Genomic DNA, 27,991 nt, shown 5'->3' on the forward strand with positions numbered 1-27,991 from the left:
AATCCATGCTCATAATAACAGAAGAAATACCATTGTCTATTTTTATCAGTCCTTGGCGTGACTAATTTGGTTCACTTCTTGGTTAAAATGGAGCGAAAGGCAAGTTTCTTTTGTATTTCTATAGTAGTTGTGCTGCTGAGCATGAGCTTTCGAGTAGCAGCCCAGGGAGGCCTCAAAGCAGGATTCTATTCTTCATCATGCCAGAATGCAGAGTCCATCGTGAGGTCCACTGTGGAAACTCACAATAACAAAGATCCTACTGTTGCAGCTGGCTTGCTCAGGCTTCATTTCCATGACTGCTTTGTTCAGGTTTGCGGTTAGCCCCTTGTATTGTATAAAAACTTTCTACGTTACAGTTTTCTTTTGGTGTCGACTTTCAATTGAGTTTCAAATGGTGATGATTAATCATGACGAGGATTTTGAACAGGGTTGTGATGGTTCAATTTTAATTGCTGGAGCTTCTGCTGAGAGAAATGCATTGGCAAACTCTGGATTAAGAGGATTTGAAGTGATTGACGATGCCAAAAAACAACTTGAAGGCTCATGCCCTGGGATTGTCTCATGTGCTGACATTCTTGCATTAGCTGCTCGTGATGCTGTAGGCTTGGTAAAAAGATGACTAGAAATTGCATGCACCTCTATCTGTCTGTCTGCTTTGATGCTTAGAAATACGCTTAATATCTCGATAGCTAAAGTCCTCCTCTGCAACGATTTTCAGAGTGGTGGTCCTAGCTGGGATGTGCCAACTGGGAGAAGAGATGGCAGGATATCTTCATCATCCGAAGTCCCGAATAATTTACCTTCACCACTGGATCCAATTGCCGTCCAGAGGCAAAAGTTCGCAGCTAAAGGTCTAGATGACCGTGATCTTGTTACACTAGTCGGTACTTTCTGCTGCCATCCCAACAATTTTCTTGTCTTTTTTTCTTTCTTGGCTTAAAATCATCAGACACTCGAGTGAAGAGCATCATGACATTTACACTCGCTGCAACGTACTGGGCAGGGGCACATACCATAGGCCAGGCGGATTGTTTATTCTTTAGATACCGACTCTACAACTTCACAGCAACCGGGAATGCGGATCCCAGCCTGAACCAAGCATTCTTGGCGCAGCTACAGTCTCTTTGTCCCAGAAATGGAGATGGTTCGAGAAGGGTGGCATTGGACAAAGATAGTCAGTTCAAATTTGATGTCAGCTTCTTCAAGAATGTGAGGGATGGCAATGGGGTTCTTGAGTCGGATCAAAGGCTCTGGGGTGACCCATCAACACGTCGAATTGTTGAAAACTATGCAGGGAATGTTAGAGGACTTTTGGGACTAAGATTCGATTTTGAGTTCCCCAAAGCCATGATCAAAATGAGCAGCATTGAGGCTAAGACTGGAGCACAAGGGGAGATTCGAAAGATTTGTTCCAATTTCAATTAGAAAATGTTACTGCTAGTTATGAGACAGTTGCTAGATAATAAAAAGTCGAACGGTTATGTGAATTTAGTCGAATTAAACCCTCAATTCCAAATGTTTACGTCTGTCTTTCGGGGGACTTTCAACAAGCAAATAACAAGAAAAAAAAGGAGACTAAAATGGAAGAAGATTTATTATAAGGAACATCTTGATTCTCTCACCCCGTTACACCCCACTCTCCGTCACATTCCACCACCGCCTTGGTTTCTCTCTCTCCCCTCCGCCCATACAGGTGGCATTGGCGGGGTACTGCCGCTTGGACTTTGGATAACGTTGGCAACTTCAGGGAAGGTCGGCAGCAGCACCACCCCCATTCCCACCATTCCCATTGTTGGAATCAGAACGCTCAATTGACTTGCTGGCACTACTATTCCCTCTACTACAGAACACGCTTTGAGTTGACACTTGACACCACTACCATGAAGTGCACTTATGATAATTGTTACTACTAATTGTTGTTGTGATATCCAGTGTAAATTTATCTAAAGCGTTGTACTCCTTAAAAAACAAACAAATTTCACATTTTTAGCCATAAAAAATTGGAGGTATAATAAGATAATATAATTGTACATCAAACATTTAACAGATCCATTAAGTGTACCCCTAACAGCCCAGTACACTAACAACAAATTTTATTTTATTTTATTTTTTGAGATTCAAGTGAAGACCCCAATTCTCACAAAGAGAAAGAGAGAAGAGAGGACGAAAAATATTTGATGTGTTATAAAACTAATCAAATAAGCTACTATAATATCAAGTGAAATGTTGGAGAAAGAAGTAGAGAAATGGAGAGTAATATTCTTATATTCCAATAAGATACAAAAGTCATACCAAAGGGTTTCAATGTACCTCTATATATAGGCACTACAAGATTAAAGGTACATAAATCCTATTAACCATCCACTATTACAATAATATGAAGAAACCTATGAAACGGTTTCTCCACTACATGAATGGATTTATGAATTGTAACTTCTATACATAAGTAGCCATAAAATCATGAATTAATCCCCTTGGGAATACAAAGGGACATCCACATTTTTGTTATTTCATAACACTCCCCCTTGGATGTCCATTACACAAAGAATATGTCTCGTTAAAACCTTACTAGGGAAAAACCCAGTGGGACCAAAAACCCTAGTGAAGGAAAAAGAGTACACTATTCTTGTGTAATAATTTCTCCCCCTGATGCAAACGTCATTTGAGATCTTTTAATCGTTGCATTCCAATACTCTTCACCAATTTCTCAAATGTCGCAGTTGGTAATGCCTTGGTAAATAAATCGGCCAGATTATTATCTGATCGGATTTGTTGCACATCAATTTCACTATTCTTTTGCAAATCATGAGTAAAAAAGAATTTTGGTGAAATATGTTTCGTCCTATCTCCTTTAATATATCCTCCTTTCAATTGAGTTATACAAGCTGCATTATCTTCATATAATATAGTTGGAGAATTTTCTTTTCCGGAGGATAACCCACAATTCTTCCGGATATAGTTGGTCATTGATCTTAACCAAACACATTCTCGACTGGCTTCATGAATTGCTATTATTTCAGCATGATTCGATGAAGTGGCGGCTAGTGATTGCTTTGTAGATCGCCAAGAAATGGCTGTGCCTCCATATGTAAATAAATAACCAGTCTGAGACCTTGCTTTATGCGGGTCGGATAAATACCCAGCATCAGCATAACCAACCAATTCAGGTTTGGATTTATTTGAATAAAATAAACCAAGATCTATTGTTCCTTGGAGATAGCGAAAAATATGTTTAATACCATTCCAATGTCGTCTTGTGGGCGAGGAACTAAATCTTGCTAATAAATTTACTGCAAATGATATATCAGGCCTTGTACAATTAGCAAGATACATTAGTGCACCAATTGCACTAAGATATGGTACTTCAGGACCAAGTATCTCTTCATTTTCTTCTCGTGGTCTAAAAGGATCCTTATTAGGATCTAATGATCTGACAACCATTGGGGTACTCAATGTATGTGCTTTGTCCATATAAAATCGCTTTAATACCTTCCGGGTATAAGCAGTTTGGTGGACAAAAATGCCACCTTTCAAATGCTCAATTTGTAAACCAAGGCAGAATTTTGTCTTTCCAAAATCTTTGATCTCAAATTCTTTCTTCAAATATTCAACACTATTTTGAATCTCTTCAGGAGTTCCAATTAAATTTAGATCATCAACATATACCGCAATTATCACAAAATTTGATCCATTTTTCTTGATAAAAACACATGGACATATTGGATCATTGGTATAACCTTCTTTTGTCAGACATTCATTGAAACGGTTATACCGCATACGTCCAGATTGTTTGAGCCCATACAGAGACCTTTGTAATTTAATAGAATAAATATTTTTAGGAATTGATTTGCATGCTTCAGGCATGTTGAATCCTTCGGGAATTCTCATATAAATATCATTTTCAAGATTCCCATATAAATATGCAGTAACGACGTCCATTAGACGCATATCTAATTTTTCATGTACTGCAAAACTCACAAGATATCTAAATGTGATAACATCCACTACAGGTGAATACGTTTCATCATAATCAAATCCAGGCCTTTGTGAAAATTCTTGGGCTACAAGTCTTGCTTTATATCTCACAATTTCATTTTTCTCATTTCTTTTTCTCACAAATACCCATTTATATCCTACTAGCTTTACACCTTCAGGTGTTTAGACTACAGGTCCAAAAACTTTTCTTTTAGCCAGTGAGTCCAATTCAGATTGGATCGCATCTTTCCATTTTGGCCAATCATTTCTACCTCGACATTCATCAACCGATCTAGGCTCATGATCCTCGTCCTCTGCCATAATATCAAGTGCTATATTATATGCGAAAATATTATCAATAATTATTTCTTTTCGGTTCCAACTTTTTCTTGAAGTGACAAAATTTGTTGAATTTTCTATAGTTACATTCTCTTCAAGAATTGGCTCTTTAGGAGCGACCTCTTCAGGAGGTTGAATTTTGTCACTAATTGTTGATTCATCTATTCCTCTTTTCTTTCGAGGATTTTTATCTTTGGAACCAAGAGGTCTCCCACGCTTCAGGCGTGCTTTAGACTCATTAGCACTTGTGATTTGTTCTTCAGGGACATCAATTTTAATCGGAGCATTTTCAGCAGGAATATGTGATTTAGTAACTCTTTTGGAGTCATTAAATGCATCCGGTAATTGATTTGTAATTTTTTGCAAATGTATAATCCTTTGAACTTCTAATTCACATTCTTTAGTACGAGAATCAAGGAAATTCAATGATATTTTCCAAGTGATTTCCTTTTTCGGTTGATTTTTATCTCCCCCTAATGTCGGAAAATGTGACTCGTCAAAATGACAATCTGCAAATCTCGCAGTAAATAAATCACCTGTTAATGGTTCCATATACTTAATGATTGAAGGTGATTCATATCCGACATATATCCCCAATCTTCTTTGTAGGCCCAATTTACGACGTTGGGGCGGTGCAATTGGAACATACACCGCACAACCAAATATTCGTAAATGAGAAATATTTGGCTCATAACCAAAAGTTAATTGTAGGGGAGAATAAGTGTGATAACTTGTCGGCCTAATTCTTACAAGTGTTGCTGCATGTAAAATAGCATGTCCCCAAGCAGATGAAGGAAGTTTAGACCTCATCAACAATGGTCTAGCAATTAATTGTAACCGTTTAATAAGTGATTCGGCTAGACCATTTTGTGTGTGAACATAGGCTACAGGATGTTCAACAGTTATTCCAATGGACATACAATAATCGTCAAAAGCATGTGACGAATATTCACCAGCATTATCTAGACGAATTTTCTTTATTGGAAAATCTGGAAATTGTGCTCGCAATTTAATTATTTGAGCAAGCAATCTCGCAAATGCCAAGTTGCGAGTAGATAATAAACATACATGTGACCATCTAGTTGATGCATCAATTAGCACCATAAAATATCGAAATGGTCCACATGGTGGATCTACAGGCCCACATATATCACCATGAATTCGTTCTAGAAATGCAGGGGATTCAGTCCCAACTTTAACTTGTGATGGTCTAATAATTAATTTCCCTTGAGAACAAGCAACACAAGAGAATTCATTGGATTTTAATACTTTTTTATTTTTCAATGAGTGGCCATGTGAATTCTCAATTATTCGTCTCATCATTATAGATCCAGGATGTCCGAGATGATCATGCCAAATTATAAAATCATCGGGATGAGTAGACTTCTGGTCTACTAGGTGATGAATTTCAATTGCACTAATTTGTGCATAATATAACCCAGAAGAAAAAGAAGGTAATTTTTCTACTTCGCATTTTTTCCCATAAATGATACTTGTGATTAATAAAAATTCACCATTTGTCTCAGTCATTGTCTCGATATGATATCCATTTTCGCGGATATCTTTAAAACTCAATAAGTTTCTTCGAGACTTGGGAGAGAATAGTGCATTATTTACAATAATTTTAGTCCCTTCAGGGAGAAATATAGTGGCTCTTCCGGAGCTTTCAATCAATTTTGCACTACCATTAATGGTATTAACATTTGTCTCTCCCATTTTCAAACAAGAAAAATATTTTTTATTTTTCAATATGGTGTGCGTAGTAGCACTATCAATGAGACAAATATCATCATCACCATTATTTAATCCCAAATATTTGACATCCATTTCTTCTTCAGGAAAAAAATTTCAAACAAAAATAATTATTAATAAAGATGCGAAAATAAATATTCAATGGAAAGGAAATTACATGAAAGATATAAAGCATCATAAAAATATCTAATTAATCATGGGATATTTGTTGACATCTTCAGGATGTTCAAAAAAATCAGCAACATCGAGGTGTGTCATGTCAGCATCATCACCATCATCATAGTCATTCTTTTGATCAATGAAATTTGTCTCAACACCTTTGTCTTTCTTTTTCAATGATGCTTGATAGAGGTCAACAAGATGTTCGGCCGTACGACAGGTACGAGACCAATGACCTTTCATACCACACCGGTAGCATTTTTCTTCATAAACTTTCTTTTCTCCATTTTTCTGATCGTAGTTATTTTCCCTCTTTTGGGAAATATTTTGTTGCTTGCCCCGGTTAAAATTTTCACGGGGCACACATTTACTACGATCACGTCCACGGCCACGGCCACGTCCGCGGCCTCCTCCACGGCCACCTCTACGGCCACGTCCACGACCTCGACCAGAATTTTGAAATTGGGTCGCATTTGCTTCAGAGAATGGACTTGCACCAGTTGGTCGGGACTCATGATTTTTCAGCAACAATTCATTGTTTTGTTCAGCCAAGAGAAGACATGCAATAAGTTCAGAATATTTTTTAAACCCCTTCTCTCGATATTGCTGCTGCAGGAGCATGTTAGAGACATGAAAAGTAGAAAATGTTTTTTCTAACATATCTTCATCAGTGACTTTTTCGCCACATAATGATAATTGAGAAGTGATTCTGAACATGGCTGAATTATATTCGTTGACAGATTTAAAATCTTGCAGCCGTAAGTGAAGCCAATCATATCGGGCTTTTGGAAGAACGACCAACTTCAGGTGATCGAATCTTTCTTTCAAATCTCGCCAAAGGACAAGAGGATCTTTAACAGTAAGATATTCTGATTTTAATCCTTCATCTAAATGATGACGAAGAAAAATCATAGCTTTGGCACGGTCTTGGTTTGAGGATTCATTTTTTTCCACAATAGTATTACCAAGACCCATTGCCTCAAGATGGATTTCAACATCCAATACCCATGATAAATAATTTTTTCTAGAAATATCAAGAGGTACAAACTCTTGTTTTGTAAGATTAGCCATAAGAAATTGAAATAAGATTTTGACTTAGAAATTTACCTCAAAAGTCACTTGAAGAAATACGGGCAGAATTTCGGCAAAATCTTGTACTTCACTTTTGCTCAAAGTAGCGCCTTCGTTTTCGCCTTTGCTCAAAAGAAGAGCTTTCGTGCTGATAACGTGTTATAAAACTAATCAAATAAGCTACTATAATATCAAGTGAAATATTGGAGAAAGAAGTAGAGAAATGGAGAGTAATATTCTTATATTCCAATAAGATACAAAAGTCATACCAAAGGGTTTCAATGTACCTCTATATATAGGCACTACAAGATTAAAGGTACATAAATCCTATTAACCATCCACTATTACAATAATATGAAGAAACCTATGAAACGGTTTCTCCACTACATGAATGGATTTATGAATTGTAACTTCCATACATAAGTAGCCATAAAATCATGAATTAATCCTCTTGGGAATACAAAGGGACATCCACATTTTTGTTATTTCATAACATGATGGTCGAATTAGGGATCTTATACTCACTCAACTAATGATTCTATTTTGATCTTGGGAACTGACTTTATCTTGACTTAAAGGCAAAAAATAAAAAATAAAAAATAAAAAAAGGGGGGGCAGGGGAGGGGGGGGGGCTAGACTTCAAGCGAAAAAAGGAACTATTCAATATAATGAGTTTTAGGACTTTAGCTAGGCAGCAAGCGAAAACAGAAATTATTCAATAATGACTGATTGTATGCTCTTTTTCATTATGAAATGCACAAGGAATAAGCAAACATGGGAGGCAAATCAATCATATTTCAGAAATTTTTTTGTTAAAATAACAAAACTACCCCTTTTTAAGTTTAAGACTAAATTGCATTTGAATTTGAAAGGATAATTTTTGCATTTTATCCATAAATTGTTGTGAAAATAAAATTCAAGCTGTGACTTTGACACCTCCAATTCACTGCCAACTTAGAAGGCATTTATCAACTCAACAATGCTGAGCATGGGCTCATTTTTGGAACAGCCCGACCCGACCCATCTGATTCTTAGCCCAAGTAAACAAATCCATTCTGGTCAATCCAGGCTCATCCCGCTCCTGAATTCTTCATCATGCACGTCTGATTCGAGCCCAATTCAGAGTGCACACTTTAATTACTTGTAATTATTAGATGAATGAATGCATTTACATTCATTGCTTGATTGATTTTACTCCTCCGTTTCATTTATTACATTCATTAACCGAGCATTTCTCTAGAAATTTGTGGAGTATTTTTTACCTTTTACTGCTTGTTTTCTTTTTTCCTTGTCTTTTAAATCCATGTCGGATTATGGGTGTACGTGAGAACCCCTGCAGGTGAAAGGGTTCACGGAAATACAGTGGAGGAAAGCAAAGAAAATTACGCAACAAATACTACTACTATGTGGGAAGTCGATGGCCACGAGGTCAGGGTTCATGATCATCCCAACCATTCCCCAATTGCCAAAACCAATAAGGCCAAAAAGCTTTTTAATTTTGTCCGCTAATTAAGTACTATGTAGTAGTAGTATATTTTTGGCAAACACATACAATATTTTAATCCTTTGATGGGGTCCCACGTCACTAATTACACCCCAAGAGCCACACGTTCCTGCAAATCCAGACGCCATCGTCGTCCCTCTCCAGATTGTTGGCAAATTCCAATGCCTCTGCCGTCACGAGACATTGCCCTCATAAATAAACAAATCTTCTCTCCAACCTATCCCTGACGTAAATAAAAAGCTCTCGGCGCAGCGTATCTGCAAACTTGCTTGCACTCCATAGACAAATAGAGAGTATTGTCTGCAGAGCCAGGCAGGGAGGCCCATTCCCCCAAAAAATAATTCTTTACTAACTTCCCACTCTCAGGCCAATAATTACCAATTCTATACTTATTTTATTTCTGTCCACTGTTTAAAGCTTAGTCTTCAAGATTACTTCAGCACCTATTACAATCCAAAATTTTTGAAACTTATCGAATTATCCAAAACAATAGCATAAAGGAATTTTGTGAGCTTTTCTTCTTAGCAACCAACACTCCACCCCTTACTGTGTTCTAGCCCAGCAAGCAAAGCAGGACTATCTTATAAAATACTCTTTCTCTTTCTTGTGATGGCTTCCATAACAACACCTATTTCTCAATCCCAGTTTCTTCTCAAGAAACCAGAAAGTGGAGTGCTTAAAGCATCTCAATCCCAAATTCTCGCTAAACCCATCCCGGAACTTTCTCAAAGATCAAAGCTTTTTGCTAGAAATTCGAGGATGGTGTTGCTGGCGGCGGCTTCTGCTGGCACTGCTTCAGCCGCTGAGAAGCATAAGAAGAGGTACCCTGGCGAGGCTAAGGGGTTTGTGGAGGAGATGAGGTTTGTGGCTATGAAATTGCATACGAAAGACCAGGCCAAGGAGGGCGAGAAGGAGCCCCGGGGGCAGCCTGTGGCTAAATGGGAGCCCACTATCCAGGGGTATTTGAAGTTTTTGGTGGATAGTAAATTGGTTTATGATACCCTGGAGAAGATTGTGGAGATATCTTCTTTTCCTGAATGTGAGTAATCTTTACAACTCTCTTCTTCTATCTATTTGTTTCATTGAATTGATCAGGAATGCCCCCCGTCTTTTGACTGAGTATAAGTTGTGCTCGTAGTATCTTTTCCTATTGTGTTTGAGTGGCCGTCGATTGAGATGTTCCGTTGGGCAGAATTGTGATTCTTGATTTAGAAGCATGCAATTTGGGGGTCTACTTATTCTGCATTTTTTGTGGGGTGCCATTGCGGAAGATCGTTATCTTTGTCAGATGAAAATCTTTTGCCAGGCTTTTCCTGCGTAATGTTACCCCTGCATTTGTTGGGATGTAAATCTAGTTTCTACTTTCGTTCACGTCCTGGTGAGTTAATTGAGTCATAGCTTTTAAGGCTGAAGGATGACATCGGATAAAAATGTTAGCGTACGATAGCTCTGCTTTTGTTACTCGACGACTACAATTCAGATATATCCATTACATGCTGCACAGAAGTTCAGTTTTGTCCATTGGAATTAAAAGTAGCTACAATGTATGTTCGGGACGTGTGATTTTGGGGCTTCATGAAGAGTAGGGAACGTGATGACACTCACCAATTCACAATTTTAAGTGTCAGGAAAAACCAGAGGGTGCAATTATGGTTCACAAAGATGGATGGTTGGTGCAAAATTTAGTCAGAAATTGTTACGATCTAAGCTATAAAATGAGATTATGTTAAGTTGCTTTGTCTTCTCAAGAACTTTATGCCTTATTTGGAGATTGACTTTTGATGAATGTGCAACACCATCATGGTTAAACTGTTAAATAGTTTTCTTGTTTGCTATCCAGATGCAGAGTTCAGGAACACAGGATTGGAAAGGTCAGAGCGTCTTGCAAAGGATTTGGAATGGTTCAAGGAGCAAGGTCATGCCATCCCAGAACCATCTACACCTGGAGTTGAGTATGCTCGGTATCTTGAAGAGTTATCAGAAAAGGATCCTCAAGCATTTATTTGTCACTTCTACAACATATACTTCGCCCATACAGCTGGTGGGCGGATGATTGGAAAGAAGGTGAGCAATTAGTTGGCTTACTTCTAAACTTTCTCCGCTATCTGGGACCTGTAACTTAGTTGTAAGAAATGTTAGCTCACCCTATTATTCTAAGACTGACTGATGAGATATTTTGGCCATTATACTTGAGAATAAATCTGGAAAAAATTAGGAGTGGCTATTCTAATGTGTCTGGTATAACTTGGTGCTTTTTCCTTTTTTCCCCAACCCCTACTTTCATGCTTGGTTGATACATTTGATTCTTCCCTGAGCAAGGGGAGTGAGGGTGACTAAGCTTTGGGGGACAGTGATTGAAATGCTGTACCTTCTGTAGGTACAGGCTCATGATTGTTGACTGAGGATGCAAGTCATATAAAATTGCAATTAAAATTTCTGTGATACTTTTTTAATGTCATCTCTCCCTCCTGCAAAGGAGGGCAACATTGAAACGAGATACTGATGTGGTTGGTTGCAATGGCTACAAAGGTTAGATAAATGTGCATGAGTCTGGTAATGAAGTCGATTCTTTTCTCTCTTCAGGTAGCTGAGAAGATACTCAACAAGGAGGAGTTGGAATTCTACAAATGGGATGGTGATCTCTCACAATTGTTACAGAATGTGAGGGACAAGCTAAATAGAGTTGCTGAGGTAACTTCACCTGAGGCCTACTTCCTCCTATTGTTGTGTTTTGGTTATGCAAGTATTAATGTCTCTAAGCTTGTGATCGGTGGTGGATTATACGATACATCTGCTATCTGATACACATTTTGTTTTTCGATTTTATTCAGAGCTGGACTAGAGAGGAGAAGAACCATTGCTTGGAAGAGACCGAGAAATCATTCAAGTTTTCAGGGGGTATCCTCCGCTTGATATTGTCATGATAAAGTTTGTATAATAGAGAGGGCGCAAGCTCTACTAGTTTGTTAATATCATTCTGAACTCGCACTCATTGTGATGTTATTATGCTTCACTGACTCTTCTATCAAATCTCCCCTTCTCTGTGAATGTGATGTGAAGAAAGGGGTGTTAAAGTTAAACACATGCATACTTCACACTTCTTTTTGCATTGGTCGCAGACTGCTGGCATCGCTACAGGGCTTTTTCCTCTTTGCTTTGAATGAAATCTTTTGGAAATTGGGTTTGTCCCGTTCTTGGGCTATGATGCTGCGCTTTTCTCGTGTTCTATTGGGTCCGTGTGAGAGAGGAATCGGGTTCGTTGTGGGCCTTATGCATGGAGGGTTTTGAGCATTCAGCCGTGATATTATTATTCTCAATCCAACTACGAAGGACCGAGTTGAGATGAGATTTATTTTGCATTGATGCTAAAGGCAGGTTTGGCAGAAATTCTGTGCCACTCCGTTCGGACTGGGAGGTCTCTAGGAATAATATTTTTTTTTGGGAATATATTTTAACATATTTTTTAATTATCCTTTTTTTTTTTAACCTTACGTGATGAATTTTTTTTTTCCTACAAAAACCTCCCTAAAACTCCACTCCAAAATTCAGGGAGATGTCTAGAGTTGTCTTTACCCGAAGATCTGTCTACGTGTTGTGGATGAGCTGGACACTTTCAGAAGATTCTCTTAAACTATTCATTTGTAAACACGAACAAGACCGGAATCCCGCGTATTCCAACCGACTCAAACTCGAATCTCAATTGGCTGAAGAACGGTTGCCGTCCATGTGTCGTTGACCATCTATTTGCCCCAATGGCCGACGCATAAAAGCTGATGGATGATCAGATCACTCAAACTCACGAATTGACTTAAAGCGCAGAATGTAGATTTCGATTCTCAACTTTGCCAGTTGGGAAAAACTTTCGTAATCCCTCTTCTGTGTTCGCTAAACAAAACGACCATTCCTGCCCAGAACAGTTCCCTAAGGCTGTATTTGGATTGGTGGATTTAACTGGATTTGGATAAGTGCAAGACTAATTCCGGTGGATTGCTGTGGTCTGCCCTTCTATATCGTTGCCTAATTCGAAGAGTTTCGCGGTAGCCCTCTGGGACACGGATGGTCCTGCCTTTGATATCATCATTTCTTGTTTATTCCAAAACCCTCTGTGTGTGTGTGTTTTTTTTAATTTCAATGAATGAAATCTATACGAGATGCGCATGAGCTGTTTGTGTATATGTTTGAATCATTCTGCTGGTCGGTCATAGGGAGATGAAAACGCTGTAAGGGGCATGTTTTAGACCATGCATTTCTAAATCACTTGTTGAATTTCATTAATTTCCAACCATGTTAAGCACTTTCCGAAGATTTTAAATCTGTCCATTAGAAATTCTTTGTTAGGTTCAAGTCCACCGATTCAAACAGATACAAGAATCAGAATTCAAAAATCGATTCCCTTTTGCCCGTACCATGGAATCAGAACTTCCTACTTTGCTGAACAGCCATGAGATTTAGAATAACTAAAATTGAAATTGGCATCCGTGGTCATTACAAATTTTATTGGTCCTCTCATTGCTTGGCGGCGACCACATTCTTTCTTTCTTGCAGCCCCATTCCACCAACGATTAACAAAGGAAATCTGTAGCTACTTTTTTCAGTGCTTCCTTTTTGTGGCTGCAAATTTTGTATTCTGCTTCCAAAAGAATCAAATCCCATTCTCGTGCGTTTACTTTCCAGGTGCACTCTGGACGAAGTACAACACATATATATATATATATGTGCAGAGGCAAGAGTGCCGATTTATAAAGTCAGCTGCAATTGGCTTCTTCAGAACCCCTAAGCTCTTGAGCATTTTCTCAACCAACTTCAGATATCTGTTAATCTTCCCATCTTTAAGATATGGGTTACCTCAACAGTGGATCGGATGAGAATGTGCAGCAGACGGATCCTGCGGCAGTGCTACGCAACGGGAGAGAAATTTTATTGCAGGCCTTCAACTGGGAGTCTCATAAACATGACTGGTGGAGAAACTTAGAGAAGAAAGTTCCTGATATTGCAAAATCTGGCTTCACATCAGCTTGGTTGCCTCCGCCAACTCATTCATTCGCACCTCAGGGGTATACTCCACAGAACCTTTATTCTTTGAATTCTGCATATGGTTCTGAATATGTCTTAAAAGCTTTACTTAGTAAGATGAAACAGTACAAAGTGAGGGCAATGGCTGACATAGTGATAAATCACCGAGTTGGGACTACCCAGGGGCATGGTGGAACGTATAACCGTTTTGATGGGATTCCATTAGCATGGGATGAACGTGCAGTTACATCATGTACTGGGGGCCGGGGTAATAGGAGCACAGGGGATAACTTTCCTGGTTTTCCAAATGTTGATCATACTCAACACTTTGTTCGGAAAGATATCACTGACTGGCTACGGTGGCTTCGCTACGATGTTGGTTTCCAGGACTTTCGCTTCGATTTTGTTAGAGGCTATTCACCAAAATATGTGAGGGAATACATTGAAGGTGCGAAGCCAATATTTTCTGTTGGCGAATACTGGGATAGTTGCAACTACAATGGCTGTAACTTGGACTACAACCAAGACAGTCACAGGCAAAGAATTATCAATTGGATTGATGGTACAGGGCAACTGCCTACTGCTTTTGACTTTACAACGAAGGGAATTCTCCAGGGAGCCGTGAAAGGAGAACTCTGGCGCCTCCGTGACTCTCAAGGGAAACCACCAGGTGTTATGGGATGGTGGCCATCAAGGGCTGTCACTTTCATTGATAACCATGACACAGGGTCAACTCAGGCTCACTGGCCTTTCCCTGCTAGTCATATTATGGAGGGTTACGCCTATATACTCACACATCCAGGGATTCCATCAGTATTTTATGACCATTTTTATGATTGGGGAAATTCCATTCATGACCAAATCGTGAAGCTGATGGAGATTCGACGGTTTCAAGGCATACATAGCCGATCCTCGATAGAAATCCTTACGGCACAGCCAAACTTGTATGCTGCAATGATTGGTGAGAAAATATGCATGAAGATTGGAGATGGGTCATGGTGCCCAGCTGGGAGGGAGTGGACGCTTGCAGCTAGCGGCACCAGATATGCTGTCTGGCAAAAGTAGATCCTTTTCTTTGTTAGTGGACTGCATTTAGTTTTGGGAAAAGTGGGGGTGCTAACTAAGGGCAGCTACGAGCTAACCTTCTTTGAATAAGGCTTTTAGTCCGTAATAAATTAGCAATAAGACACTGCTGCATACTTGGTTATACATTTGTAATATTGTATCAGATGTTGTCTTATCTTGCGTCTTCTTTTTGTCATTTTACTTGATGACGAAATAAATAAAAATGGTGCTTGCAATTGCATATTACTTTGCTTCCTCTGAAATGATGCGAGACGCGGAAGCAACTTCGGATCTAGAGGAACACGATGAAGATTGGATGGAGTTGAACCTGAACTTGGACCACTCAAGAACAGATTTAACGGTAGAGGACGCCACAATCAAGTATGTGTGCTTGATTGATAAGTCAAGAACAGCCTAGGATCAACTCTAGGATGTTCAACTTAGCTTTCACAAGCTAAGGGAATTTGCCACAAGGAATGGACGAAATTCTGGAAATTTTATTCAATACTCTCAAAAACTGAATGTAACATGCGGCTTGAGGCTATTAATAGCCGTGACTAAGACCTAATAAACTGGAAAGATAACAAGGAAAGTTCGGCCAGGCCCTTGGGCCTCCACTTGACCGAAAGCTAGCCCAACTAACTATAGATCTTAAGCGTCGGGGGCGTTGCCCCCGAACCCCCACCGGGGGCTTCGCTGCGGCCCCGGGCCCCCAAGCCAGGGGCGCGTCGCCCCCTTGGACCCCCGACTCGCTGACCGGGCAGCGAGATCCCCGTACGGCTCAGCGAGGGTATTTAACTGCAGCTTGGCCCGTTATTTGGAGCTTGAACACTTGCATCTTCAATTGTAAGCAGCATTTTAGTAGTCGTGCAAGGATATTCCAACTCAATTCCTTCAATGGCCGGTTTCTCTTGGATTTGGATGGCACGTACCAAGGCTTGGAGGGACTCCTTGAATCTCTTAGCTCGTGCTCGTGTCACCGGGCCTAGGGGCACTTTCACAGGGTCTACTTGTACACTTTGGGTCTCGTGCTCAATCGCATCATGAAATAAGCGTGAAAGAGGCAAAACATGTAACAGGAGAAGTCCCGTGTTAGTGGCACAATAATGGAAGGCAGCTTTTGGACCATTAACTTCTCACTTTTGACTCTATTTGAATTATTATTTTCTGAAGATTTTATAGAAAAATGTACTGTAGTAATTTAATATGTATAAGATAAAATAATAATAATAATTTGATATGTACCAGATAAAAAATATATATATATTCACAAAAAAAGGTAAAAGTTTTCTTGCGAAAAATCACAGTCCAAACATTTTGGTGGCGGCCAATAGCCGACCTATGGTTACCTTTGTTTCTTTCGGGGAATGAAGAATATGTTCTTCTTTACACAAGGTCCAGTGGCTGTGCGCACCATTGCCAGTTTTCTCAAGAATCTTTGAAGTCATTACCTGTTGTTTTTGTATTTTCTTTAGCTAATTCCAAATGCCCTGTGGATTTGGCGTCCAGTGCCATGTAGGGGCGCCATATTTACTTGTGAAAATGGTTCAAATCAAAGAATTTACCAAACCTGCTACTAGTAAAATAATTTAAGAATGACAGTGCCACGATCCACTCTGCTACTACTAGTAGGGAGATTTGAGAGTTGAATTATTATTATTATAAGGCAGCTGCGTTACGTAGCTGCACCCTCATCACTCTGGTCTGCTCCAGTCCGCAGGTAGAAGATAACCAGTACGTAATTGACAAAGCAATAATCCCCCGGAAATGGCCAAACCGCCCCCAGATTTGCTTCTCCTCTTTGCCTCATTCCTAGCTGTTGTGATCACCATTTCTGAGGCAAGATCCCTTCCTCCTCCGACGTCAACACTCCTCCCTCATCTGCTCAAATCCTTCGAGATCAAACCCAACCAGGTAATCTAAAAATCTTTAAATTCCCCCGACCCCCGCACCAAGTAATGAAAATTTCCTGTAATTCCGATCAAACCCATTTTTCTCATAACAGAATTTTATTAATTGTTGACTTGGTTGGTAGAGCGCTGCAAGTGCAAGGAGCTGTTCCTACACCGTGACCATCAAGACCAGCTGTTCTTCTTCATCTTACACCAGAGACAGAGTCAGTCTTGCATTCGGTGATGCCTATGGCAATGAGGTCAGTCAATCAGTCCAGTCAGTGACAACCAACAACCCCCCCCCCTCCCCCCCAGCACACAAACACCAAAAACAAAAAAAAAAAAAAAATCATAACTTGTTAAAAAGGACATATCTTTTTGGTAGATGCTGCAATTTTAGCTAGTCTGCATAAAAAAAATCTACATCTAAAACAAATCCCACTTTCTTTTTTTTCTTGAATTTGATGAAAAATTGATGATGTTATTGTTTTTTTTTTCGGGTAGGTGTATGCAGCGAGATTGGACGATCCCTCATCGAGGACCTTCGAGAGGTGCTCCACGGACACATTTAGGATACGGGGACCCTGCACCTACGACATCTGTTATCTCTACTTGCTGAGGGTAGGGTCGGACGGTTGGGAGCCGGAGAGCGTGAAGGTGTACGTTCCTGATGGGAGGGCAATTACCTTCAATTACAACACATTTCTGCCTGATGGAGTTTGGTTTGGTTTCAACCATTGTAATGGGGGATCTGCTGCCCTGCTTATGTAACAAATTTCAAACATTCCCACCTGTCTTGCCCTGTGAAACATCGTTTTTACCGTTGGCTTTTGCAGAATGAAATACTAAGTACTTCTTTTGTGAGATTTTGTATTGTATTGTATTATGGCATGGAATATGGATGGATTTTTGGTATACTTTCTGCCCCATGTCTGGGATGCCCAGGGCAAATTGCTTTCTTCGTATCGTTATAGTTTTAGTGACTTCTGCTCTCGTGGGCATTTCAGGATCAAATTGGTTTTCCTTTGCGTGACAAATAAGGTGATCGGCATCTTTAAACCACCAAAAAAGAAGTGTTATCAGCATCTATTTGATCCCGTCATTGAGCGGGTACGCAACGCGCCGGTAGCTCAGTGGATAGAGCGTCTGTTTCCTAAGCAGAAAGTCGTAGGTTCGACCCCTACCTGGCGCGTTTAACAGATGTTTTAACCCCTTGGAAGTCTTATTATCAGACATTCAGACTTTTTAACCTGCTGCTATCAGTGTATATGAACAATCAAATGAAAAAAAAAAAACAAAAAAAAACAGCATAGTGTTTTAGTCAAAACCAAATATTTTGGTTGGAGGCTTTTCTTTCTTCTCCACCAACAGGACAGGAGGCATCTAACACTTTAAGACCAACGACTGGAAAACACTACTCGTCGAAAGTGCTCATGATTCCGCCAATAAAGCCAGCACCATTACAGTTGCCGCACAAAATCTGCTTTTTACCTCTGCAAAAGTAGTTACGGAAGAGCACAACCCAGTTAATACTCGATTTGGGCGAGTGAACAATGCTGTGAAGATAATATGGGACAACACAAAAATCCATTTCTATCCTAAATCATTCCTCACATAAGAAGGACATAAAATCCTGAAAATACAACTTCCCTTGTCAGCGCCAGCCAGCTAGACCACTCTCCCAATCCATTACTTGCAAATCAACAATTTTTTGCAGAAAAGATAAGGATAGACAAAAAGGGGGATAGGGGTTCCTCTTCCTCAGCCTGATACCAAACGCTTTTTGAGGTTTACAGGTTTCATCTCAAGTTACAAGGCGTGGGTACCATATGTTGACACAGTTGCTCAAGACCAAAGACAGCCTGATGGAGCATGCAGTGGGAAAACTGAATGCGGTGAAGAGGAAACAGTAATGGCAATAGGTTTTCACAAGTATTAATTAAACCATGGGATGGAATGGAGGAAGGATGTATAGGGCCACCAAATACATGCATGGTGCAGGTACCAGTTTAAGGGAGGATATCTGATCTCAACTCTGTGAGAATTACAGGTGGTAAGCTGGAGGAAAATAGCAGTACACATTTTTATGGAGGTGGGATGGAGGATATGTGGCTCCTCAATCTCATCCAATCCTAAATCTATTACTCATATTTTCCATTGTTATCTTATACTCTTTTCTTTGTCTTTCCTAATTTACTTACATCATGTTTATCTGTGTCTGAAAAATATGGACGATCTTTTACGACCGTTGCGAGTTCACTTTCTGCTATTGTTCTCTTTTTGCAGTCGGAGAGCAGGTGTAGTCGCAGTCAAATCTCTAGGGCTATCAATAGTATAGAGCTAGCCTGAAGGGGTAGATGTAACAAATGACTGCTTTTATTTCACTGATAACTAGGGGAGCATCCAATGCTCGGGGTTTTCATGTTTTTGGGTTGAATAAGATAAGATTGAGGAATATGATACTTGAACGACATACCTGCAAAGCCAACATAATCCACCAGCCTTGAATTGTCCATTGAAGTGATCAACAGAGTTGACTCCTGAACCTTTGCATTGCTTACATGAAATAGCACCTAGAGAAACAACAAACGCAGTGCTCCATAAGATGTAGACCAGGAAAACTTATTAAAGTACTGCTGCTTGCTTAAGCAAGGAAATGGAGGTTAAAATCATACTAAGATTGGCCTACGACCAACAATTTGCAGGATTTTGTGGCTATTACTTCAATTTCAGTATATCATAAGTGACTCAAGTTCATCAAAGACCTTGTCGATATACATCTATTAGCATCATGTCGGTGAACGAGTCCAAATGGCACATTTAACAACTATATACAGTAACAGATGGTCCAACTGTAAACGGTCCTTGCAATTATAGTTGCCAATAAATGCTCATAAATATTTTCTTTTTGCATAACACTGTAACAAGAATTAAGAAATTGATGCAATTCAACGCCTTCAGGTGGTAGCAACCTGAAAGGAATAAATAGTTACTTCAAATAGTCACAAAGTTTTAATCAGTTTCATTACCATTTCCATCACAGTCAGCACAGACGATGCTATTTGGTTTGGTCCTTTGGTCACTGCCTGCTGCCTATTAAATCAAAATGAAAATGCATTAGGGTGAAATGACTTATAGGGCACTCTCAATTGGTAACTAAGAAAGATCTGTAAATAATACTTAAAACAAGAGAACAACCAACAAAACTGCATTGTTACCCAGTGTTGAATGCATAAATCCATTGATTCAATAGGTTGTCGAATCCAAATAATGCACTAAACAATCATTTCATTGCATGCAAAATCATGTTGCAGAATAGGTCTAAGGGGCTAAAATAGCAGAGAGCTTCGCTTCCTAGCACAAGGTCCATCCTCATTATGTTCTCCTCTGAGCATGCAGTTAACAAGACTAATGCTCATTTAAAAACTCAAGAAGGATGCTTGTGCTAATTTACTCTGCTCGTAAAGGGGCTTCAAAAATCAGACTTTTGTGCCTAGAGTTTCTTCACAAAATCAAAGTATAGCAGCAAACGAACTCTGTTTTCAACTCAAATGCAGGAAGAAGAAATTAGCCAATAATTGGTAGTATGCAAGTTTATTGGAGCAAGTAGTGTTGTTTCTTGTGTTCAGAAGTAAAAGACTATTGAAACTTGAGACAACCAAAATGTGCGAAATGAACACATACCTTGAGCTCTAAATTTTGCAAATTAGTAGCATTTTTAGAGCTGTGAGTCACATCATTCATCCACTGGACCTTTCTACCATTGCACCGGCCAAGTGTAATGCCTAAAAAGAATTAACAACAATTCAAAATCACATTAAAAAAAAATTTAGCTTACAATAACTCGAAAGATATCAACTTTCCGCTTAATAGAGTCATCTTGCAAGCTTACACCCAGGAATACTCATCAATTAAGGAGGAGGAGGAGGAGGGAAGTTTCGACAGTTTACAAAGAAGAGGTCTTACCATAGAGAGAGGAAGAGAGGAATACCTGGCTTATTAGTGGGTTTGAAAGATATGAGAGGGGTGAAACACAACGAATTTGACATTAAAACAGAAAGAAAAGAATCTTCGCTCTTCAGCAAGCAAAACGAGTGACGAAGAATGAGCAAATGTGCTGGCAGTCAAGAGAGAGTAAGAAACTCCAGGAAGAGAAGAATGTGGCTGTGAGGATGAAGTGAGGCCAAGCGTTGGTGGCAACGAACATGAGCAGCAGAAGCTGCCAACTGGATAAGGTTTTACATTTTTTTCACTTCCAATGCCATTTTTACTCAATTACAAAAGAACCCTTGTCGGGGGAATTCCATTTATTTATTATTTATTATTTATTATTATTTTTTTAAAAGTTTGCGTCTTAAAAGTCCTGAACTACTGAACCTCCAGCTTCTTTGTTTTACAAATTTAATCAACTTTCAACTGCATGTACTCATTATATTCCAACATGACAAAAAACTTAAGAAATTTTTGTGTACGTCGATTGTATTAAAAAAAAAAAAAAAAGAAAGAGGGCAAAGGAAATGACGAAAAATCTTTTGCCAAAGTTAACCGGGGACAGAAGAGTCAATGGGAATTCTTCATCAATGACAACTCCGCGAAAGCACCGCCTCTCACTCCTTAATTCAAAAAAAAAATTTTTTTTTTTTTCTAGTTAATCTCTTTGCGACGCCAAGAAAGCAGAGCGAAGCAGCAGCGAACATGGAAAGCACTCTGTTATCTCTGTCTCGCTTCATCCCCATGCCAAGTAAGCATTTTTGTTAACCCATCATCATCTGCTACACATCAGTTCTTGAAAGCCATTTTTCTTTTGGGTCCAGAAATGAATTACTGTGTATTTTCAATTCTATTATGTGCAGATAAAGGAGGGGGCAGACATGTATTAACCACAATCCAGAGCTCATTTTACGGCAAAATGATAAGTGGACACAGTTGTTTTAGGGGAAGGAATTATAATAGTGTCAGTGGTGGCAACCGAAGCAGTCTCGCGATCTCTGCCGTGGTTCATATTTTCTACTGCTTCATTCTTTCTCCCTTTCTAATTCCAAAGTTCTAATAACGTTACACGAGTTAAATTAGTATTCCAATCGATTGATGAGTATTCAAGTGTTGAGTACATGGGATTTTGTTCTGACAGCTGGGAAAGAAAATCAAGAAAGAGACTGTAGTTCCTGAGGCCGATTACCGAATTCCTACTGTTCTTCTTGGTAGGTCATAGGCGCTAAAACAAATTTACAAGTGATTAACATTATGGCACGATGTTGTTTAGGGCTCTTTGAGGTTGCAAGATTGTGTTCATCCTCTTATATCCTCTGATGTTAATGGTTCATAGAAGTTTAGCACGTTATTCATTCCATAAGCAAAAGTACTATTACACACCTCACCTCAGGAATCGAATTGCTGTTGATGGTTACATTATCAGCTCGTCTTCTATTCCCTTCACAATTCAATACAGATCATGCCTTTCATATTTACTGTGTTGACATTTACAGGTTTTGCTGGAGGCTTAATCTATGCAGATAACCTGTTAGGAGCAGCTCCTGTAGGACTACTTGGGTTGCTCCTATTAGTCCAGGTATATATGGTGACCATATACAGTAGTTGCCTCTGCATAAACCCCACAATCACGAGTAATCAACATGACTTTTTTTAGATTAGGCTTGACTGACATAGTCACTGTCTCTACTGCTTGGCACCAAAATCTACGAGTAATAGCGTTGGTTGTCTTGCTCTGTGGCCAAAATGGTCAACTAACAACACCCTTCATTTCCTTCTTTCAGACGACTAGAGTGAGGTTTGTCTTCGATGAAGAGGCCCTGGTTTGTTTACTCACTCAACCCTTTTCACATGCAAGCAGCTATTTTATGTTTATGGTTCACGGAAAGAGAACTTAGATACATACAAATTAATGATATGGCATTGCATCGTCCTATCTCATTTGTTTGAGTTTCTGATCATCTTGCTGTACTTCCTTTTTAACTTGTACTTATTTGTCTTGTTCGTCTAATGAGTAATGGCACACGATGCCTCTCTAGCTCTCCTTCTGAATTCTGATTCAGTTGCTTTCAGCTCTTTAAGAATACTGAGTGTTGGAGCAAGCTAGTGCTCCGCATATGACAAGTTTGTACGTTATTTTAGCTGGGGTTGAATTCTAGAACTCGACATTAGTCCTAGGAAAATATACTTCATTTTCCTCTTGAATTTACATCTCTCTCGTATCTTGTCTTTAGGAGGTAAAAGTAGGAGAGCAGCTTGAGGAGTCTCGTGAAAATTTTTTTGTGGGCGGAAAAAATCGGTGGAAGTGAGTAGGGCTGCTGCTCCGCTTTTGTTCATTTAAAACCGTTAGAAGTTAGAACTCATCTCACCTATTGTTTGTAACAGATACTCAACATTTGTGAACTGGGAGCTTTGGTGGCCAAATTTTCCAATCCTTGTTTATTTTAAGGAGACGCAAACAAAACCTGACGGACAAATCCACTTTTTCCCGGTTATTTTTGTGAGTATTCAAGAAATGGAGGATTTATGGATTCAAGTCACGAGCTTGGGAGCAATATAATCAGAGCATTAATTCCTTTTGTTCTTTTGTTTGTGTGGGCAGAATGGGAAGCAACTCTATGATGTTATGGTGGAAAGGTGTGGCCCTTCACAAACTAGTTCGCCCAAAGACGAGTCCTAAGCCCGGACTTTTCAAGGTAACGATGAGCCTTAGGAGTCTTCCTGTAAAATTGTGAAAGGTGGAAATAATTCAGTAGCAACATGTAATTTCACTTCATGTCACAATAGATTTCTTTTCGCCTTCAAGACATCTGCTGGTATTTATTGGATACCTAGGCTTCAAATTGAGTCTACCTTTTAGGCTTATTTTCTGCTTTTGAACCATGCTATTCAAAAAAAGCTTATCGAGATCATTGTTGAACTTGATAGCTAGTCTGACCGTACACTCAAACCATATGCTAGTATACTGATATGCTTTGTACTATCCACTTAGGACCACGGCTACCTTCTTTAATGCTTGTAAATCGTCTCTCTGTGAATTGCAAAACTAGAATGTCTCGTCTTGGCGCAGAATAAAAAAGAGCTCCGAGTAGCTTTGCTACCACATCTCAAACCTTGAAGTTCGTAAAAAAATGACAATATATTTCAATTCTGTTCAGAACAACGTACTTATAAATAGGGTTGCAAAACGAATCGAACCGCTCGTTTCAATATATTTCAATTATATTCAGAACAACGTACTTGTAAATAGGGTTGCAAACGAATCGAATCGATTCGCGAGCGGCTCGAGTCAATCTCGAATTCGAGTTCAAAATATTAAATTCGTTAGCTCACGAGTTCGAGTATATATATATATATATATATATATATTTTTTTTTATTTTTTTTATTTTAATAGTAAAATTATATATATATTCTTAATATTTTATTATTTATTAAAAAATATTTATTTTATTTATTTTTTTTAAATAATTATTTTTTATTTTTTTCGAACTCAAGCTCGAGTTTTAAATTGTCATTTCGTTGAGCTCGAATTCAAGTTCAATAAAATTAAATCAAGGCTCGACTCGACGATTGGGCTAAAACTCGACTCGACTCATTGACAACCCTACTTGTAAACACACAGAAAACTTCAAAGAGCATAAATGAGTATGCAAAATCTCAAAGGTCTGAGAGGCGATAATGACCCATTGAAAAAAAAAAAACAAAAATCATCAAGGAGACATTCTCCTTCCACCAAACAGGACATCCCCCCCCCCCCCCCCCCTTCTCCCCCCCAAAAAAAAAACAAAGGTAACCCAAAAAGCACATAACCCAAACCAAGAAGGAAAAAAACACATAACCCAAAAAGCAGCCAGCCACTGTATTCAGTGGAAACTGCAATGCTGCAGCATGCATTGGAAAAAGAATAGAATAATAACCAGCCTTTACAAGATCACAAATCGGGTTGGATGTTAAAATCAGTATCCAACTGAAACCAAGCATGTGAATTGGTTTATCACTTCCACTAATCACCAATCAACCAATTCAAATTTCGGCCGATGATATAGTAGTTCTCAAGACATTGCTGACAATAAGCTCGAAGCAATCGTCGATTCCTTTGCCTCTGCAATAGAGCATACTGAAACCAAATCACATGGCACATAAGCATGACTTGCAACCGATAAACGTCACCATCGATCTTACTGAGCTGTCATGGTGAATTTCCTGTGGTTAGGACCAACTTGTCATTCTGTTTTTGTGCAATGTGCATCTGTACCATGCTGAGTGCAGTCATGATAGCCCAGGCTGTGAAGAAACTCCCGAATCTCTTTGGCACTACTATTGCTTGCTTTCAACAAGCGCTCGTCTTCCTCATATATTATGTACGGGGCTTCCCCCTTCTTTCTTGATAGCAGCTTTGAGGCACCCTTCAGTACGTGGTACTCCCAACCCTGAACATCTATTTTAAGCAGGAGCACAGGCTCAGACTCTTCAATTACTTCATCCAGTGGAATTGACTTGATTTGAAGTGCAATCTCTTCGTTGGACTTAAATGCCATTTTGGCACCAGTGGCTGAGACTGCACTGTTGTCTAGCCGGCCGACTAACTAGCAGCAGGAAAGCAAAAGCAAATATTAAGTATTGAGCACGGATGAAGACATTCCAAAACGAGTCCAGCAAAATACAGGATAACTTCTATAAAAGAAAAAGAACAGATTAATGTTTGGTTGGATCTCTGGATCTGCCACCACCTTGGATTCAAGAAGATGCTTTTGTACACAGTAGACCAATCATAAACTAATAAAATATTTCACCACAGCTGTCCCTACCTAAGAATTTGAAGAAAGAAGCCCATCAAAAGAAAAATGCTCTGCATACCATCAGTTAAAATTACAATACCTTAAAACAATTGTGCATAATTTTGAACAGAATTACCGATCAACAGACTGTAATATTGATCACTGAGCAATGCGGGATGATGATTGGCCAACTATTATAAGAATTGTTGTGTAGCTGGTCTCTACTCTCTACTAGTCTTCAAGGAAGGCATTTCAGGGCTCTATATGGAAAAGACATCTTGCAGATTTTGACACAATAACTAGGCATGTCTGAATCGACAAGCTTGATTAGGTTTCTTGTTGATGAAACTGAAAAGCTTTGAGCTATAGTATGTGACCCAGAAAAAGGAAAAAAAAAAAACTATGTAAGACTTGTCATTGGTGGTGGATCCAACAGCTTAGCAAAAGATGTATAACTTGAATTTCTCCATGCACTGTTTCTAAACTTTGGTAGACAAGACATTAGCTCAAAGGGATCTAAACAAACTATACATACTGCAACCGCTCAAGGAGAAATGAACAAATTATACATATTATAAATACCAATTACTGCTTAAAATATGAGCTTTTGACAATAGATAGGGCTTTAAAAGTTTGAGGCATAACCACAGACAGGTGGATCAAACCATCCACTGTAACAGCTTATGTTTGTGCAAATAATTAGGAGTCCAGAAGATGACTTCAGACTACTAGTGCATTCTCCAAGTTCATGTGACTTTGACACTTAAATGTTATGAAAATATATGGACTGACCTATTTAAGTGCAGAAACAGTTATTTTTACCAGTCATCCAAAATTCTTCTGAGGCTTTCATGACTTTGTTCAGAAGTATTACCAATATAATGTACCCAAAAAAAATTATATAATGTGTTAAAGTGGAAATCAGTCCATTAATGACAAGACGAATATCACTGCTCTTACCTTAAAATAATGATGCTCAGTTGTCATATGTACAATGTTAGAACTGCTGGCTTCTGATGGGAAGTTTAAAATATTATGAAGCGGTTGGTTAATCTTACAGCGAAAAATCTGAATCTAGATCAGATTACTCATTGGTTCCTTTTACTAGATTAGTAGAAGAATGAAGATCACAAAGCTCAGATGCAAGGCTGACATGTCAAGCAATCAATGTGCCTCATAAAAGCGAAGACAACTAATTGCATAAACCACAAGAGCATGCCTACAAACTTGTCACCAAATATGTAGGCTCACAGTAAGATATAATTAACTCACAATAATCTGAAGAGGAAAAGGTGCCATGTGTCTTTCAGGTTAGGGAGACAAAATCAACACTCTTGCTTATCAGATGCAAAGGTAAGAAATGGCGTCTGGTAGAATGAAGCATTAGTAAGATGGCATTTTCAGATCCAAATTCGAACACGTCACAGATACTAACAAAATTACCAATAAGTAATAACCACACAAGACATTCAGATTAGTTGTAGAACTTTGACTGAAACAAAGAATACAAGCAAGCAAAGTAGCATTAAATGAGTCACCACATTATAAAGCAAATAACTGAATGCCATAACATGCATAAGGATATAGTGATACTAAACCATCATAGTATATAATACTACCTTATGAAATGTGATATTCCCTGATCTATCCGAAGTTGCAGCTTCAAAAACCTCAACTAAGCCCCCAACTCTGTTGAAGTAAATCCCTTCACAAATCCTCTGCAAATTCTCAAAAACAGGCTCAAAGGCCAAAACTTTAATCCCCATAACAGCAGCTGCAAAGGTAGCCATTCCCACGTTAGCACCAACATCTACGAAAATACCATGTTTATCGCCTTTCAATTTTTCCAATAGTTCTTGCACAGTGCCTGAAATATCAGCCTTCCTAAAGGATTTTCCTTTAAGGGTCCTAACAATATTCTTGTGGGGCTTTTCTGGTAAATTCCCAAAGTCTGACAATGAATAAAGAAAAGGGTACTTAAGGCCTTCAACGATGTTGGCAATGACAGGGTGGGCTTGGGGTGAACTGTAGCAATCAAAAGGCTTGATTTTTCGGTCAAATTGAGCAAGGGTTTTGATGGTTTTAGGAGTAGGAGTTTGGATTTGGGAGGCTAGGTAGAGGAAGGTGACGAGGAGGAGAGACGTTAAGAGGAAGAGGAGGATGGTTTTTGGGGTGAGAATTTTTGTGGGTTGATTTCTTTTCCAGGCATTTGCCATGGAAATTTAATTGGAGAGGGAAAGTGAAGAGAGGTCACAGGATTTCCCCGGAAAATCTCGGGAAAAATATGAAAGATGAGATCTTTCTTAGAGTGAGGAAGGGGGGAATGGGCCACTTGAGTTCTGCTTTTGCTGCCCTCTAGATTTGGAGAAAGAGGAATTGGGTTGCGGGTCTGAATCCGGATCTGATCCATTCCCAACTCAAAATCTTGACTGATACATAATTCCTATTTAG

At 39.1% G+C, this 27,991-nt stretch overlaps 8 protein-coding genes and 1 non-coding gene across 9 annotated transcripts; 6 read left to right on the forward strand and 3 right to left on the reverse strand.

Moving 5' to 3' along the window:
- Positions 1–1,509, forward strand: LOC113694259 (peroxidase 25). The gene is made up of 4 exons (XM_027213159.2): positions 1–309; positions 428–607; positions 719–884; positions 1,004–1,509. Exons 1-4 carry the CDS (start codon positions 88–90, stop codon positions 1,423–1,425), a joined length of 990 nt encoding a protein of 329 aa, XP_027068960.1. The 5' UTR covers positions 1–87; the 3' UTR covers positions 1,426–1,509.
- A 4,743-nt stretch (positions 1,510–6,252) lies between these two features.
- LOC140008607 (uncharacterized) lies at positions 6,253–7,200 on the reverse strand. Its single transcript, XM_072053429.1, has one exon. The coding sequence runs from the start codon at positions 7,198–7,200 to the stop codon at positions 6,253–6,255; it is 948 nt and encodes a 315-aa protein (XP_071909530.1).
- A 1,719-nt stretch (positions 7,201–8,919) lies between these two features.
- Positions 8,920–11,909, forward strand: LOC113692856 (heme oxygenase 1, chloroplastic-like). The gene is made up of 4 exons (XM_027211445.2): positions 8,920–9,839; positions 10,641–10,864; positions 11,384–11,491; positions 11,632–11,909. The coding sequence occupies exons 1-4, from the start codon at positions 9,410–9,412 to the stop codon at positions 11,722–11,724; spliced, it is 855 nt and encodes a 284-aa protein (XP_027067246.1). The 5' UTR covers positions 8,920–9,409; the 3' UTR covers positions 11,725–11,909.
- Positions 11,910–12,059: 150 nt separating this feature from the next.
- Positions 12,060–15,124, forward strand: LOC113692855 (probable alpha-amylase 2). The gene is made up of 3 exons (XM_072052592.1): positions 12,060–12,215; positions 12,350–12,837; positions 13,475–15,124. Exon 3 carries the CDS (start codon positions 13,637–13,639, stop codon positions 14,876–14,878), a length of 1,242 nt encoding a protein of 413 aa, XP_071908693.1. The 5' UTR covers positions 12,060–12,215; positions 12,350–12,837; positions 13,475–13,636; the 3' UTR covers positions 14,879–15,124.
- Positions 15,125–16,388: 1,264 nt separating this feature from the next.
- LOC113692818 (embryo-specific protein ATS3A) lies at positions 16,389–17,636 on the forward strand. Its single transcript, XM_027211392.2, has 3 exons — positions 16,389–16,792; positions 16,914–17,030; positions 17,275–17,636. The coding sequence occupies exons 1-3, from the start codon at positions 16,646–16,648 to the stop codon at positions 17,539–17,541; spliced, it is 531 nt and encodes a 176-aa protein (XP_027067193.1). The 5' UTR covers positions 16,389–16,645; the 3' UTR covers positions 17,542–17,636.
- Positions 17,637–17,889: 253 nt separating this feature from the next.
- Positions 17,890–17,962, forward strand: TRNAR-CCU (transfer RNA arginine (anticodon CCU)). Its single transcript has one exon. It is a non-coding gene; the product is annotated as a tRNA-Arg (tRNA).
- A 9-nt stretch (positions 17,963–17,971) lies between these two features.
- On the reverse strand, positions 17,972–20,965 carry LOC113692819 (protein BUNDLE SHEATH DEFECTIVE 2, chloroplastic-like). Its single transcript, XM_027211393.2, has 5 exons — positions 20,762–20,965; positions 20,455–20,555; positions 19,800–19,863; positions 19,247–19,343; positions 17,972–18,263 (listed from the first exon to the last, which is right to left on the reverse strand). The coding sequence occupies exons 1-5, from the start codon at positions 20,817–20,819 to the stop codon at positions 18,185–18,187; spliced, it is 399 nt and encodes a 132-aa protein (XP_027067194.1). The 5' UTR covers positions 20,820–20,965; the 3' UTR covers positions 17,972–18,184.
- Positions 20,966–21,350: 385 nt separating this feature from the next.
- Positions 21,351–23,743, forward strand: LOC113692817 (uncharacterized). Its single transcript, XM_027211391.2, has 8 exons — positions 21,351–21,511; positions 21,624–21,766; positions 21,902–21,971; positions 22,257–22,339; positions 22,545–22,583; positions 22,995–23,065; positions 23,146–23,260; positions 23,363–23,743. The coding sequence occupies exons 1-8, from the start codon at positions 21,466–21,468 to the stop codon at positions 23,438–23,440; spliced, it is 645 nt and encodes a 214-aa protein (XP_027067192.1). The 5' UTR covers positions 21,351–21,465; the 3' UTR covers positions 23,441–23,743.
- An 854-nt stretch (positions 23,744–24,597) lies between these two features.
- On the reverse strand, positions 24,598–27,916 carry LOC113691626 (uncharacterized). The gene is made up of 2 exons (XM_027209857.2): positions 27,160–27,916; positions 24,598–25,348 (listed from the first exon to the last, which is right to left on the reverse strand). The coding sequence occupies exons 1-2, from the start codon at positions 27,754–27,756 to the stop codon at positions 24,986–24,988; spliced, it is 960 nt and encodes a 319-aa protein (XP_027065658.1). The 5' UTR covers positions 27,757–27,916; the 3' UTR covers positions 24,598–24,985.
- Positions 27,917–27,991: the final 75 nt, after the last annotated feature.

The sequence above is a fragment of the Coffea arabica genome, chromosome 6c (genome assembly GCF_036785885.1).
Source record: "Coffea arabica cultivar ET-39 chromosome 6c, Coffea Arabica ET-39 HiFi, whole genome shotgun sequence".
Taxonomy (NCBI): Eukaryota; Viridiplantae; Streptophyta; class Magnoliopsida; order Gentianales; family Rubiaceae; genus Coffea; species Coffea arabica.

Bases quoted from the DNA above. Each gene is read 5' to 3' on its own strand.
- LOC113691626 (XM_027209857.2), bottom strand. From the start codon at position 27,756: ATGGCAAATGCCTGGAAAAGAAATCAACCCACAAAAATTCTCACCCCA. The intron at 25,349-27,159 runs GTAGTATTATAT...TCCTGCTGCTAG, and splicing joins GGAATATCACATTTCATAAG to TTAGTCGGCCGGCTAGACAA.
- LOC113692818 (XM_027211392.2), top strand. From the start codon at position 16,646: ATGGCCAAACCGCCCCCAGATTTGCTTCTCCTCTTTGCCTCATTCCTA. The intron at 16,793-16,913 runs GTAATCTAAAAA...CTTGGTTGGTAG, and splicing joins TCGAGATCAAACCCAACCAG to AGCGCTGCAAGTGCAAGGAG. The intron at 17,031-17,274 runs GTCAGTCAATCA...TTTTTCGGGTAG, and splicing joins GTGATGCCTATGGCAATGAG to GTGTATGCAGCGAGATTGGA.
- LOC113692817 (XM_027211391.2), top strand. From the start codon at position 21,466: ATGGAAAGCACTCTGTTATCTCTGTCTCGCTTCATCCCCATGCCAA. The intron at 21,767-21,901 runs GTTCATATTTTC...TTGTTCTGACAG, and splicing joins GTCTCGCGATCTCTGCCGTG to CTGGGAAAGAAAATCAAGAA. The intron at 22,584-22,994 runs GTTTGTTTACTC...TCTTGTCTTTAG, and splicing joins TCTTCGATGAAGAGGCCCTG to GAGGTAAAAGTAGGAGAGCA.
- LOC113694259 (XM_027213159.2), top strand. From the start codon at position 88: ATGGAGCGAAAGGCAAGTTTCTTTTGTATTTCTATAGTAGTTGTGCTG. The intron at 310-427 runs GTTTGCGGTTAG...GATTTTGAACAG, and splicing joins TCCATGACTGCTTTGTTCAG to GGTTGTGATGGTTCAATTTT. The intron at 608-718 runs GTAAAAAGATGA...AACGATTTTCAG, and splicing joins CTCGTGATGCTGTAGGCTTG to AGTGGTGGTCCTAGCTGGGA.
- LOC140008607 (XM_072053429.1), bottom strand. From the start codon at position 7,200: ATGGGTCTTGGTAATACTATTGTGGAAAAAAATGAATCCTCAAACCAA.
- LOC113692856 (XM_027211445.2), top strand. From the start codon at position 9,410: ATGGCTTCCATAACAACACCTATTTCTCAATCCCAGTTTCTTCTCAAG. The intron at 9,840-10,640 runs GTGAGTAATCTT...TTTGCTATCCAG, and splicing joins GATATCTTCTTTTCCTGAAT to ATGCAGAGTTCAGGAACACA. The intron at 11,492-11,631 runs GTAACTTCACCT...GATTTTATTCAG, and splicing joins AGCTAAATAGAGTTGCTGAG to AGCTGGACTAGAGAGGAGAA.
- LOC113692855 (XM_072052592.1), top strand. From the start codon at position 13,637: ATGGGTTACCTCAACAGTGGATCGGATGAGAATGTGCAGCAGACGGAT.
- LOC113692819 (XM_027211393.2), bottom strand. From the start codon at position 20,819: ATGTCAAATTCGTTGTGTTTCACCCCTCTCATATCTTTCAAACCCACT. The intron at 19,864-20,454 runs GTATGTGTTCAT...TTGATTTAATAG, and splicing joins TGCAAAATTTAGAGCTCAAG to GCAGCAGGCAGTGACCAAAG. The intron at 19,344-19,799 runs GTAATGAAACTG...TTGTTTCTCTAG, and splicing joins TGCTGACTGTGATGGAAATG to GTGCTATTTCATGTAAGCAA.